The 13,442-nt window shown below is 41.2% G+C and overlaps 1 protein-coding gene across 1 annotated transcript in view; it reads left to right on the plus strand.

Annotated features, from left to right (window-relative positions):
- LOC117514868 (POC1 centriolar protein homolog B-like) overlaps positions 1-13,442 on the plus strand; it is a 137,553-nt gene that overhangs the window by 105,074 nt on the left and 19,037 nt on the right. Inside the window, exon 11 of the mRNA XM_034175445.1 lies at positions 7,613-7,754. Within this exon, the coding sequence (XP_034031336.1) occupies positions 7,613-7,754 (142 nt within the window). The remainder of the gene's footprint in view (positions 1-7,612; positions 7,755-13,442) is intronic.

The following is a 13,442-nucleotide window of genomic DNA, read 5'->3' on the forward strand; positions in this document are numbered from 1 at the left end:
CGTCACCCTGGATACGTGTGTGTGTGTGTGTGTGTGTGTGTGTGTGTGTGTGTGTGTGTGTGTGTGTGTGTCTCTCTCTCTCTCTCTCTCTCTCTCTCTCTCTCTCTCTCTCTCTCTCTCTCTCTCTCTCTCTCTCTCTCTCTCTCTCTCTCTCTCTCTATATATATATATATATATATATATATATATATATACACACATATAGAGTATACACAGTAGTGTTCAGAATAACAGTCGTGCTAGGTGACTAAAAAGATTAATCCAGGTTTTGAGTATATTACTTATTGTTACATGAAAAACAAGGTACCAGTAGATTCAGTAGATTCTCACAAATCCAACAAGACCAAGCATTCATGATATGCACACTCTTAAGGCTATGAAATTGGGCTGTTAGTAAAAAAAAGTCAAAAAGGGGGTGTTCATAATAATAGTAGTGTGGCATTCAGTCAGTGAGTTTGTCAATTTTGTGGAACAAACAGGTATGAATCAGGTGTCCCCTATTTAAGGATGAAGCCAGCACCTGTTGAACATGCTTTTCTCTTTGAAAGCCTGAGGAAAATGGGATGTTCAAGACATTGTTCAGAAGAACAGCATAGTTTGATTAAAAAGTTGATTGGTGAGGGGAAAACTTATACGCGGGTGCAAAAAAATGATAGCTGTTCATCTACAATGATCTCCAATGCTTTAACAATGCAGTAACATACAAATAAATTATTAAAAAAAATCATACATTGTGATTCACAGATTTTCTTTTTAGATTATGTCTCTCATAGTGGACATGCACCTAAGATGAAAAGTTCAGACCTCTCCATGATTTCTAAATGGGAGAACTTGCAAAATCGCAGGGTGTTCAAATACTTATTTTCCTCACTGTGTGTGTGTGTGTATATATATATATATATATATATATATATATATATATATATATATATATATATATATATATATATATATAGTGGTGTTGCCTCACAGCAAGAAGGTTGTGGGATCGCAACCAAACAGCCATGTCACATGCCACACTTGTGTGCAATATTTGTTTTTGTGCAGTATCCACACTTTTGTATATACTTTTCTCTTTTATTTTATGCAATCTCTTTTTTGCTACTACATTCTTATATATTAAATTTGCGCTCTGGACATACCTCTTTCATTCAGTTAAATTTAATGTTTATTTTACTTTTTTTGTTTATATTTGCACTGAAAGGCTTGCACCTTACCTTTCGTTGTACTGGTTACAGTGACAAATAAAGTGTATGTGTATGGCGTGTTATCCTCAGTGACCCCAATACTGAATGTTTGGTGTTATCCAACAGTGCTGCTGCAGCAGCTAATAGAGTTATAGTCAAGGAAAAGCAACTCCATATTTGTCTGCTTGGGTTGCTTTCTGATGCTATTTTCTCCCTGAGAGAAGGCAGAGAGGATGTGGCCTGTTGACCTGCGTAGGCAGATCAGACGCCTCACAGCTCTGCTGCTGGGCAGGCTTATTTTTATACAGCTTATCCAGGCTTGCAGAATAAAAACATTATTGATTTTTCTGAAAATTTTAAATATGTTTTCTTATTTCCTTCTGTTGCTACCTGAGACCTTGAGTGATTGGGGCAGAGGTTAGATAGGACTGTGCTTTCAGTGGACTGTTACTGCAGTTAGGAATGGATTTTTATAACTGTGGTGGGTTTAGAATAGTCGTGTCTGTCTCATTTCTCCATCGGTGTTTGCTGTTGGTAGTAGCGCTGGCTTGGTGCAGAACAGTCCTTACATAGAACTGCCAGGTGGAGGGATATTGATTCCAACTTCAGTTAATTTGCCTGCCTGTACTTTTTTCTGTTTCGTTTTCCCATGCATGTCATAGTGTGAATGTTCAAAAGCCTTTTTTTTTTTCTTTCAACCATACATGGATATCTCTGAGAATGGACAGTGACTCGGGAAAGGATAAGAAACTAAATCCTCTTCCTCTGAGTTGAGAAAGCCATGGGGACAGGGTTTCTGTCCGGAGGTGCAGTTGTAACCTAAGTCGGCACCGGCAGGTTAAATTCCCCCAACCTCCACTGAACACACAAGCCACCTGTTAGGAAGTCATTCATCTCTCTATTCCCTGGAGGGGGAGAAATCTATCCCCCAAACCTCTGCACTTTCATGCTGATGAATGAGCTTACCGGTAATTGGCTTTTTATTATTTGATGTATGTCAACAGCAAAACATGATAGATAGATAATGAAATCAGTGGGTATGGCACAGCAGGGGGCATGCACTTGTCTCAGTACACTTTCCAGCACCCTTCACAGTCCTGTTTTTTTGTCAAGCCTTGCATCGTACTTCTGCTCTGTGTTTCCTCGACCATATGCCTCTTGCCTCATCCCAGATGTCGGTGTTTGCTCGTGCCTCTGACCCCTGCTCATTCAGGACTGTGTCTCTGCCTAATCCTGCTTGTACTTCTGCTGCATTGACTGACTACATGTGTAGCGAAACCAAGCCTGGAATAAAGACCATGATTTCTCCAACACCTAAGCCTAGTCTGGGAGTTTGCATTGCAGGTCCAGCCGCCATGGTAGCTGGGCAGCCGCCCAGCCTGACGGCACTAGAATGGAAATGGAATGGAAATAAGTTTTGTAATATTTTTGTGTCATCCTCAGACTGTTGTTCCATGTATACATGTGAATTGTCTACTTTACATTCCGTGGAGATGCTGGGCTTCCTTAATTTGTTCACTCTCTGGCAGAAACTACTTGAATTACATATCTCCAGTGAGCAAATAAATATATTATTATGTTTTAGCAGGGCCAGTTAAGTGCAATTAAGTGGTTTGCATGGCACCAGGCACTAGGCTCTTGTACTCCTCCTCTCTGTCGTCCCTGGTGCATCCAACAATGGTTGTGTCATCTGTGAACTTGTGGATGTGACACAGCTGAGAGTTGTAGCAGAGGTCCGAGGTGTACAGAGTGAAGAGAAGAGGGGCCAGCACCGTGCCCTGTTGTGCTCTGGACATACCTCTTTCATTCAGTTAAATTTAATTTTTATTTTTATTTTTTCTCCATACTTTTAAAGTCTGCGTATGGTTTACTCAGGTTTATATTTGCACTGAAAGGCTTGCACCTTACCTTTTGTTGTACTGGTTACAGTGACAAATAAAGTGTATGTGTATGACGTGTTATCCTCAGTGACCCCAATACTGAATGCTTGGTGTTATCCAACAGTGCTGCTGCAGCAGCTAATAGAGTTGTAGTCAAGGAAAAGCAACTCCATATTTGTTTGCTCGGGTTGCTTTCTGATGCTATTTTCTCCCTGAGAGAAGGCAGAGAGGATGTGGCCCCTTGACCTGCGTAGGCAGATCAGTCCAGTCCTGTCGTGCTCTGGTGATGAGGCAGTGGTCCACTCCCATCCTATTCAGTTTGTTCTGAAACACAAGGGGTGGATGGTGTAGAAGGCATTCGAGAAGTCCAGGAAGAGAATCCTCATTGTGCCGCATCCCTTGTCCAGGTGCGAGTGGGCACGGTGTAGCAGGTAGAGGATGGCATCCTCCACACAAACACCTGCCCTGTAACAGTAGTAACATAGCAGTAGTAATAATAGTAATAGTAACAATAACTATGTTTCCTTTTGTAATGCTTACACATGGCCCCAGAGTGCAGGACTACTTTGTGTCCCTAGGGTGAATAAAAAGTCTGCAGGTTACAGAGCTTTCTCTTATTGTGCACCTGCTTTGTGGAATGATCTCCCTGCATCAATAAAACAGATTCTGTCAAGACTTTCAAGTCCAGACTTAAGAAGCACTTATTTTCCCTTTTGTATGGCTAGCATGCTGGCGTAGTATGTTATGGCTTAGTATTTCTTCTGTTTTTCTTGTTGCTTAATGCTGACAAATTATACTGTATTTGTTGTCTTTCTGATGCCCAATTTTGTTTTTGTTTTTTTCTCTCTGTTTGAGGTGCAGTTCCATCCAGAGATGGGTGTGGTGGCTACTTCTGCAACCCTCCCATCCTGTGCACCAGAAAAATTTCCTGTATATTCGTTTTGTAAATTGTTTTGTCAATTGTGGCAATAACATGGCCCAAGCAGAGGGTCGCCCCTTTGAGTCTGGTCTGTTTGAGGTGTCTTCCTCAAATCATCAGAGGGAGTTTTTCCTTACCACTGTTGCCTGTGTGCTTGCTCTGGGGGTTGGTAATGGCCCAGTCACACAGCACACGATGATTCCTGAACAAAGGGAAAAAAGTAAAAAAAAAAAAAAAATTAAAAAAAAAAAGGTCATAATTTGTTGAGAAAAGGTGGACGAAAGAGCTTTATCACCAAATAGCTTGCGAAGCAAGAGCGCAAAAGGGATGAAAGAGGAACTTAACAAAACTGAAGCTAATGTTGATCTCGACGCTTTAAATGAAACGCGCCTGGAGCCACAGCTGGAGCAGTGTGTGTCTGCATCTGTGTTCCAGGATTCCATGCTGGGATGCAGCTCATAGCGACTGAGTCCTGGAGAAATTGCTAACAGAAGCTGTGGATATCTGTGCGCACATCGGTGGACCCACCTGCTTTGGGTCCTCGTCCAGAACAAAAGAGGGATCATCTCCTTCATCATCAGAATCCTCACTGTCTGTCGACACGCTGCACACTCTTGCTCCAATTTATATGTATATAAAAAAAAACCTCTGGTGTGCCGTGGTCACTGCTGTATCACTGTATTATGTTCTAAGCCCTATATATTGATTTATAACAGGAAACTGTCAAAACAGGGAATAAATATGAGTGTAAAGATGAGTGAATATATCAGAGCAGTAAATTGATCAGTCCATGTGAATGCGCATTGACTCCCCATGTGCGGCCATTTCCACCAGTTGATCCACAACATGACTTCTGCATTCCAGAACCTCTTTATGTAATCATTTGAATTATCTACCTGTTGCCACATGTACATAATAGTTGGATTGTCATTCCTACACTCATATTGTTATATTTAATAAAAAATAATAAGTGCACACAGGAGCTGCTGCTGCCACTGCGCTCAAATACCGTTGGAAATTACACAACTTTTTTGTTGTTTCAAATTCAGCAGTTGCTTGTGGAAAAATAATTAATTGTATCCACACAAAAGATTAATTCTTCTCCATATAAGGTGCCTGAGCCCATTGAAGCTGACCCCCCACACAGGTAAAAAAGAAATCCAAGCAAACAGGCTGAGTTTGCCCTGTAATTCCAGACGGTACATGAACGCAACAGCAGCCTCAGCGCTCACAAACCGGCTTCTGCACTGTGTGAAAACATTCAGCCGGTCTAACGAAGTCAAACCAAACAATAATGTTACAAAAACTAAAATGATTAAAAAACGTCAAGAATGACAGCAAAACAAAACACGGACGAATTGAGGTTTTTGTTGCCCTTCGTTCAAATTTTTCAACAGTTTAACAATCCTGATGAAGCGCCAGGTTGTGCAAAGGTTAAAAACTATGCCAACGAAAGTCAACGAAAATCCAGATTTCTTGTTTCATTTGGGCTTCGTTGCCCTTCATTAATTGCTGTGTGACTGGGCCATTAGGTTAGACCTTACTTGTGTGAAGTGCCCTGAGGCAACTTTGTTGTGATTTCGTGCTATATAAAATTAAATGAAAAAAGAGAAAAAATAGCCTCTGAAAGTTGAGGGACTTTGTATAAAAATGAATATATTTGCTAAATACTGAATGCGATATGTTTGTGAAATCTATTGAATGACAGGTTTGTACTGGTTTCCACATGTTCCTGTTAGGTTCCAGATATAAATCGGGAAGCAAATGACAGCCAAAGTCACAAAAAGGGGTGGAGCTGAAGCTGGCAGTGACCTTGCCACTGGTGACACCTATTCACGGGATGGAAAATTTTGCCGCCTGCATGCTGCGCTGCTGCAGTGAGCTTTGGGATAACAGATTGGGTACAAATCTGCGTCAGTGTTTTGTACATATTTAATGCCATCAACTTACAGGTCTTAATCAAATGAAGGTTTGGCCAACATAGAAATGCAGCTGTGTGTGTAAAGCTGTGATTATGACCCTCAGTCAGAAATTGCTTTCATATTAAGTTCAAGAGTACTACTAGCTTTGGCTGCATTGGTGGCTTTGGTTTGATGGCTTGTTGAGGGTCAGTAATGTTAAATCAGTTAAATTCCTTGGTCAAAAATGACTAAGTGTATTGTTCTGGCCTTAAGCCTGGTATGTGTGGGAACATGGGAAAGGTTAGTTAGCTTGCAGAGTCTGAGAGTGGGATCAGCCATTGGCACTACAGTTATTCTGAATGACAAATGAGTTTCCCACAGGTGCTTTGCAGTCCTTTTGGGATTAGCTCAAGTACTAAAGCTGATAAGCAGGCATTTGTGTGGCAGTGCAGCCTGCCTCCATCCGTTTTCTCTCAGGGACACCTGCTTCTTTTGTCAGCTTCCTGTGTGAGGCAGTATCATTGAAAGTGTGGGCTAGTTATGTTGTGAAGAATTTTCCTGCTATATTTAATAAGTAAGCCAAAATGTAAAGGTATAATGCCACTAGTTTTTTTTTTTTAAAGATTTAAGTCATTAAAAAGAATTTTCTTTGGCACCACTATAAATTTATTCCTTAGTATTTAGATAAAGGATTCATAATATGATATTGCCAATATGATTATTACTGGCAATATCATATTTCGAATTTCAACCACTGAGGGGAGAAATTTAAGGGATCAGATCTTATGAACAACATCTGGTAGATTTGAAAGTGATTTACAAGAAATCTTATGGATGTTAACGTAGGCTTTGTAGCGGAGTTCGCTGTGAAAGCATGAGGTTATATTTCCTCACTGATTGTATACGTACATCTTCGAAGAAAGAGAAAGAGAGAGAAAAACCGCGGGAGGTCAGAGGGAGTGATAGCGCATGTGCAAAAGAGGAGCAGAGAGAAAGAGAAATCCACCTGAATTGAACTGTTATCTGTGTATTTCTGGATTGTGGCTTTCTTGACATGGATTGCGTAAAAACAAATACACATGGAGAGCAGGTGATGGGGCAGTGAGTTTTTATGACAGTTTTATGCCTTATATACTCCCAAATTGTAGGGGGAGCGCCATAGAGATGAATGCAACCAAAAACAGATGAAACGGCAAAGAAAAAACAAAAACTTACCAAATTTATGTAGTTCTCCATTAAGGATGAAGTCAGCAGATGTTGTAAATGCTGGTTGCAGTGCATTTCTGTCTGAAAATCTGAGTAAAATGGGTCATTCCAGACATTGTTCAGAAGAACAGTGTACTTTGATTTAAAAAGAAGTTGATTGGAGACAGGAAACTGCATAAAGAAGTGCAGAAAGTAAAAGGCTGCTCAATGAAAATGATCTCACGTACTTTAACATAGCAACCAAAAACAGGAAAACCACTTTTTAAATGGATTGAACAATAGACAGAATGGCAATGACTCAGCCAATGATCAGCTCCAAGGTGAAGGTCAAATGTTATTTGTGAGTGTGGTTTCAGCTGGAGGATGCTGTCCTGCTCTTGCGTGGGTGGTCTTCTGACCTTGGCCTTTGGTGTGTGGGTGGGAGTCCTGGTGAGGGTGGGGTGGCTGGGGGACTGGGGGGGGGGGGGGGGTCCTGCTGCCTGTGTTGTGGAAGTCTCAGTGGGGGTCTGTCCCCTGCAGCCTGGATCTGGGCGTGCTGGTCGTCTGGGGGCCGGGTCTCACCCTCATCAGTTCAGTGATTCCTGCCCGGGTTTAGGGATCCTCCTGCTGCTGGTGTGTCGCCAGAGAGCCTCCCTGTGGGCCACTTCCTGTGCCTCTGGGGGTGAAAACATCGGGGTTGTGCCTGGGCTGCGCCCCTGGTGGTTCATTGAGCAGGTCCGGTGGCCCTGGTTGGTGCCCTCTCCGGGCCCGGGGTCCTTCTGTTGTCCTGGTTCTCCTTGTTTCCCCTGGGGCCCTGTATCTTGGACCCCTTTCTGTCAAAGTACATGTACTCACCCGTGTTGCTCATGTCATGCCGGAGTGGTCCATGTCATATGGTAAGGTTCTGTACTTGGTTCTTGGTCCAACACACCAGCCACAGAAGTGACCAGATATTCAGCTGTGATCTGGGTCTCTGTACGTCCAGTGCTCGTGGCCGTCACCACAATTCAGTTCTGGGTGTTCTCAAGGGGTTCAAGACTGTGTTATCCTGGAATAGGTGGCTGGATATTCATGAATTAGACAACAGACTGTTACTGTCACTGCTTGTTTATATGTTGCTGTCTGTCCTGGTCTGTTGTATTGTGGGGGTTCCACTCACAAATTACATCACCTCACTGTTATTATTGTCACCACTCATCTTTTGTTCTGGTCTGTCTATTTCTTGTTTTGGTGTTCAGCCCTCCTTGATAGAAACTGTCAGTTAGCTTTAAATAAAACATTATAGGCTGATCAAGAAAAACAGGTCAAGATCACACACGCACACCACATTCACCTACGCACTGTATGCTGTCTCTCTTGCAAGATCAAATTGCACACACACACACACACACACACACACACACACACACACATATATATATATATATATATATATATATATATATATAGTGAAACCTGGTGAAAGACTACAGGAAAAGTTTGACCTCTGTAATTGTAAACAAAGGCTACTGTACCAAATATTAACATTAATTTTCACAGGTGTTGAAATACTTATTTGTAGCAGTAACATACAAATAAATTATTAAAAAATCATACATTGTGATTTCCGGATTTTATTTTTTTTTAGATGACTTCAAGAAGCTCTTCTGTCCTCCATTTGTTACCTGTATTAATGGCATCGGCTGAAACTCGTGATCTATATAAAAGACACCTGTCCACAGCCTCAAACAGTCAGACTGCAAACTCAACCATGGCCAAGACCAAAGAGCTGTCGAAGGACACCAGGAAGAAAATTGTAGACCTGCACCAGGCTGGGAAGAGTGAAGCAGGTTGGTGTGAATAAATCAACTGTTGGAGCAATTGTAAGAAAATGGAAGACATAGAAGACCATTGATATTGTCCCTTGATCTGGGGCTCCACGCAAGGTGTCATCCCGTATTGTCAAAATGATCATGAGAACAGTGAACAAAAATCCCAGAACTACACGGAGGGACCTGATGCTTGACCTGCAGAGAGCTGGGACCAAAGTAACAAAGGCTACACACTACGCACAGGGGCACTCAAATCCTGCAGTGCCAGGCGTGTCCCCCTGCTTAAGTCCGTACATGTCCAGGCCCGTCTGAAGTTTGCCAGAGAGCATATGGATGATCCAGAAGAAGACTGGGAGAATATCATGTGGTCAGATGAAACCAAAATAGAACATTTTAGTAAAACCTCAACTTATTGTGTTTGGAGGAAGAAGAATGCTGAGTTGCATCCCAAGAACACCATACCTGCTGTGAAGCATGGGGGTGGAAACATCATGCTTTGGGACTGTTTTTTGCAAAGGGGACAGGACGACTGATCTGTGTTCAGGGAAGAATGAACGGGGCCATGTATCATGAGATTTTAAGCCAAAACCTCCTTCCATCAGTGAGAGCATTGAAAATGCAACGTATGACAATGATCCCTAACACACTGCTTGGGCAACAAAGGAGTAGCTCCGTAAAAAGCATTTCAAGGTCCTTGAGGGGCCAAGCCAGTCTCCAGACCTCAACCCCATAAAAAATTTGTTGAGGGAGTTGAAAGTCCATGTTGCCCAGCGACAGCCCCAGTAGCCTTTGTTTGCAATTACAGAGGTCAAACGTTTCCTGTGGTTTTTCACCAGGTTTGCACACACTGCAGCAGGGATTTTGGTCCACTCCTCCATACAGATCTTCTCTAGATCTTTCAGGTTTGGAGTTTCAGCTCCCTTCAAAGATTTTCTATTGAGTTCAGGTCTGGAGACTGGCCAGGCCACTCAAGGACCTTGAAATGCTTCTTACGGAGCCCCTCCTTAGTTGCCCTGGCTGTGTGTTTGGGGTCATTGTCATGCTGGAAGACCCAGCCATGACCCATCTTCAATGCTCTTACTGAGAGAAGGAGGTTGCTTGCCAAAATCTCGCAATACATGACCCCACCCATCCTCCCTTCAATACGGTGCAGTTGTCTTGTCCCCTTTGCAGAAGAGCACCCCCAGAGTATGATGTTTCCACCCCCATGCTTCACGGTTGGGATGGTTTTCTTGGGGTTGTTCTCATCCTCTAAACATGGTAAGTGGAGCTGATTCCAAAAAGCTCTATTCTGGGCTCATCCGACCACATGACCTTCTCCCATGCCTCCTCTGGATCATCCAGATGGTCACTGGTGAACTTCAAATGGGCCTGGACATGTGCTGGCTTGAGCAGGGGGACCTTGCTCCCCTGCAGGCTTTTAAACCATGACAGCATCATGTGTTACTAATGTAATCTTTGTGACTGTGGTCCCAGCTCTCTTCAGGTCAATGACCAGGTCCTCCTCTGTAGTTCGGTCTGTGTTGTCCCTTGCAAGGTTGGTAAACACATAGGGGTTTATAGAAGCAAGGAAAATAGCCTGGTGATTCATAGAAGCCGCCATATTCTGCAAGCATAATGCTGTGTCATTCTCCTGAAGTTGGGAATAGGATACAGCATGTCCCAGGCGATTGAGGGTATGGATGATTTCAACATTACCAGTGTGTGTCTTAACATCATATGGGATCAACAAATGTTTTGGAGGTTTTTCCTGTCCACTGGTCACTGCATATACTATATCCTGACTGAAGGATTTGATAAGAGTTGCCACTCTCTGAGATGGGGCTTTGTTGTTTGGATCACCAGTCAGAAGTCCCAACAAAAACTTCTCAAGGTGATATGGTATACTGAATGGAGCAATGCCAAGCTCACTTTCAAGATTTCTGCAAAGATGCTTTTTGGATGATTCTTTTAATGCCTCTGTTCTGGATATATTTGTCTAGTTTTCTTTTCAAGGTTGATATTTGGATCACTGATTTAGTTTGTATGAATCCTAGAAGGTCTGCAAATGATTCTACTTCCATTTCCTGATAGTGAGATTCAGAGTCATCAGTTTCTTCTTCATTCTTGTTTTCATCTGATTCACGTGTGTAATCCTTGTAACAGGATGAGTAATAATGGGTCTCAGCAGCAACAATGTCTCTGGTAGTAACTGCTATGATTTTTTTTTAATCTTGTCTCTTTGTTGCTAGATTGCGTAGCTTTTCATCAACTCTCAATTCAGTAGCTCTGGTCAGTTCCCAAGCACTTATTGAGTGTTGTTAGAAGGAGAGGTGATGTAACACAGTGGTAAACATACCACTGTCCCAGCTTTTTTGAAACATGTTGCAGGCATCCATTTAAAAATGAGCAAATATTTGCACAAAAACAAAAAAGCCTATCAGTTTGAACATTAAATATCTTGTCTTTGTGGTGGTATTCAATTGAATATAGGTTGAAGAGGATTTGCAAATCATTGTATTCTGTTTTTAATTTACATTTTACACAACTAGTGCAGCAGATAAGTGAATATTTACTGAGGGATTCTTCAAATGTTGATGCAAGCACCAAATTTGGCACACATACTCCTTAGACATTACTGTTTTAAAAATGGTGAGTAGCCACATGAACGTTCAATAGGCGGCCAAGAAGGGGTCAATTGAAGAATTACACAGGGGTCAAAATTTAAAAAATGTGCCAATCATATTGAAATGTATTCCATATTATTTGTCTAATCATAAAAATTCCAAAAAAGATATAGTTTGGACTATCTGTGAATTAATGTTATGGAGTTATGGGGTAAAAACAGCCAAAACACTGAGAAAGGTCAATTTCAGTTTGTACAGGGGTCAAAAGTTAAAATTGCTCCAATTTTGGTAAAAAGTGTAAATTACTGGTTGAGCTAATTGGATTAATAAATGGCATAGTTTTGACTGCATTGCATGCTTGGTTTGCAAAGTAAAGGTTAAACATTGTTGGCATCCATTCATGGGCGCAATTTAGAACTAGAAATTGGTGGGGACAAAGTGCGAGGCCCGCAGGGACAAAGTGCGAGGCCCGCAGGGCCAAAGCCCATAGGCCAATGGTTTCTAGATAAGCTCAGATGCGTTCTGAGTATCCAGAACAGTAATTTTAATGCTTTGAGAAGACCATAAAGTGGACACCATTTGACTTATGCAATTTGAAACTGTGGATATAAGTACTTTATTCTGAGAATAGCCAGCATTGATTTTATTAACATCCTGGTGTAAATAAGGTATCATCACATGTGTAGAACTCAAAAAGAATGATAGGTTGAGTTTTCATTAAAAAACAACTGCAATGTGGTAAAATATATTCATAAATATGAAAGAACAGGCTCTTAATAATGATTAAGTATCGCATACTGTATTTTTTTTCTCAAGATTTGTTTTTGCATAAGTTTGAAAAAACAACAGATCATAGGATTAGGATAAATTACTTATCATGAATTTAATTTTCGAAGTGGCACTAATGACAACACTCATACTGAACATAATTTCGCTTGCATAGACTGATTTTGGAGATCAAGCAATAATTGCAGATGGGCTTTCTGAGGTCCCAGATAGCTTTTCTGATTTCCTTTTCTAACTTTCAGAATTTAGTAAATTAGCATATGGTCCATTGATACTCATGTGTAGACACTAGTCCCTAGAGGCAACTATTTTTGGTTTCAAATCTGGGCAAATACAGTCCCAGAAAATTTTGAATGTGACAAACAAGAAACAGGTGTTGTAAACAAGTCAATGCTGCTAAAAATACAAACTTACAGAAACAAAGATACTATTCTGACATGGTTTTGCACATAAGACTGACATGGTTTGCACATAAGACTGGCATAGCATGTTTCAAGTACACACATATACAGTAGTGTTCAGAATAATAGTAGTGCCAAGCATTCATGATATGCACACTCTTAAGGCTATGAAATTGGGCTGTTATTAAAAAAAAAGTAGAAAAGGGGGTGTTCACAATAATAGTAGCATCTGCTGTTGACGCTACAAACTCAAAACTATTATGTTCAAACTGCTTTTTTAGCAATCCTGTGAATCACTAAACTAGTACTTAGTTGTATAACCACAGTTTTTCATGATTTCTTCACATCTGTGAGACATTAATTTTGTTGGTTTGGAACCAAGATTTTGCTCATTTAGTAGTGTGCTTGGGGTCATTGTCTTGTTGAAACACCAATTTCAAGGGCATGTCCTCTTCAGCATAAGGCAACATGACCTCTTTAAGTATTTATATATATTTATATATTTATATATTATATAATATATAATATATATATATCCAAACTGATCCATGATACCTGGTATGCGATATATAGGCCTAACACCATAGTAGGAGAAACATGCCCATATCATTATGCTTGCATCACCATGCTTCACTGTCTTCACTGTGAGCTGTGGCTTGAATTCAGAGTTTGGGGGTTGTCTCACAAACTATCTGCAGCCCTTGGACCCAAAAAGAACAGTTTTACTCTCATCAGTCCACAAAATATTCCTCCAATTCTCTTTAGG

Source organism: Thalassophryne amazonica, chromosome 8 (genome assembly GCF_902500255.1).
Source record: "Thalassophryne amazonica chromosome 8, fThaAma1.1, whole genome shotgun sequence".
NCBI classification, from domain to species: domain Eukaryota; kingdom Metazoa; phylum Chordata; class Actinopteri; order Batrachoidiformes; family Batrachoididae; genus Thalassophryne; species Thalassophryne amazonica.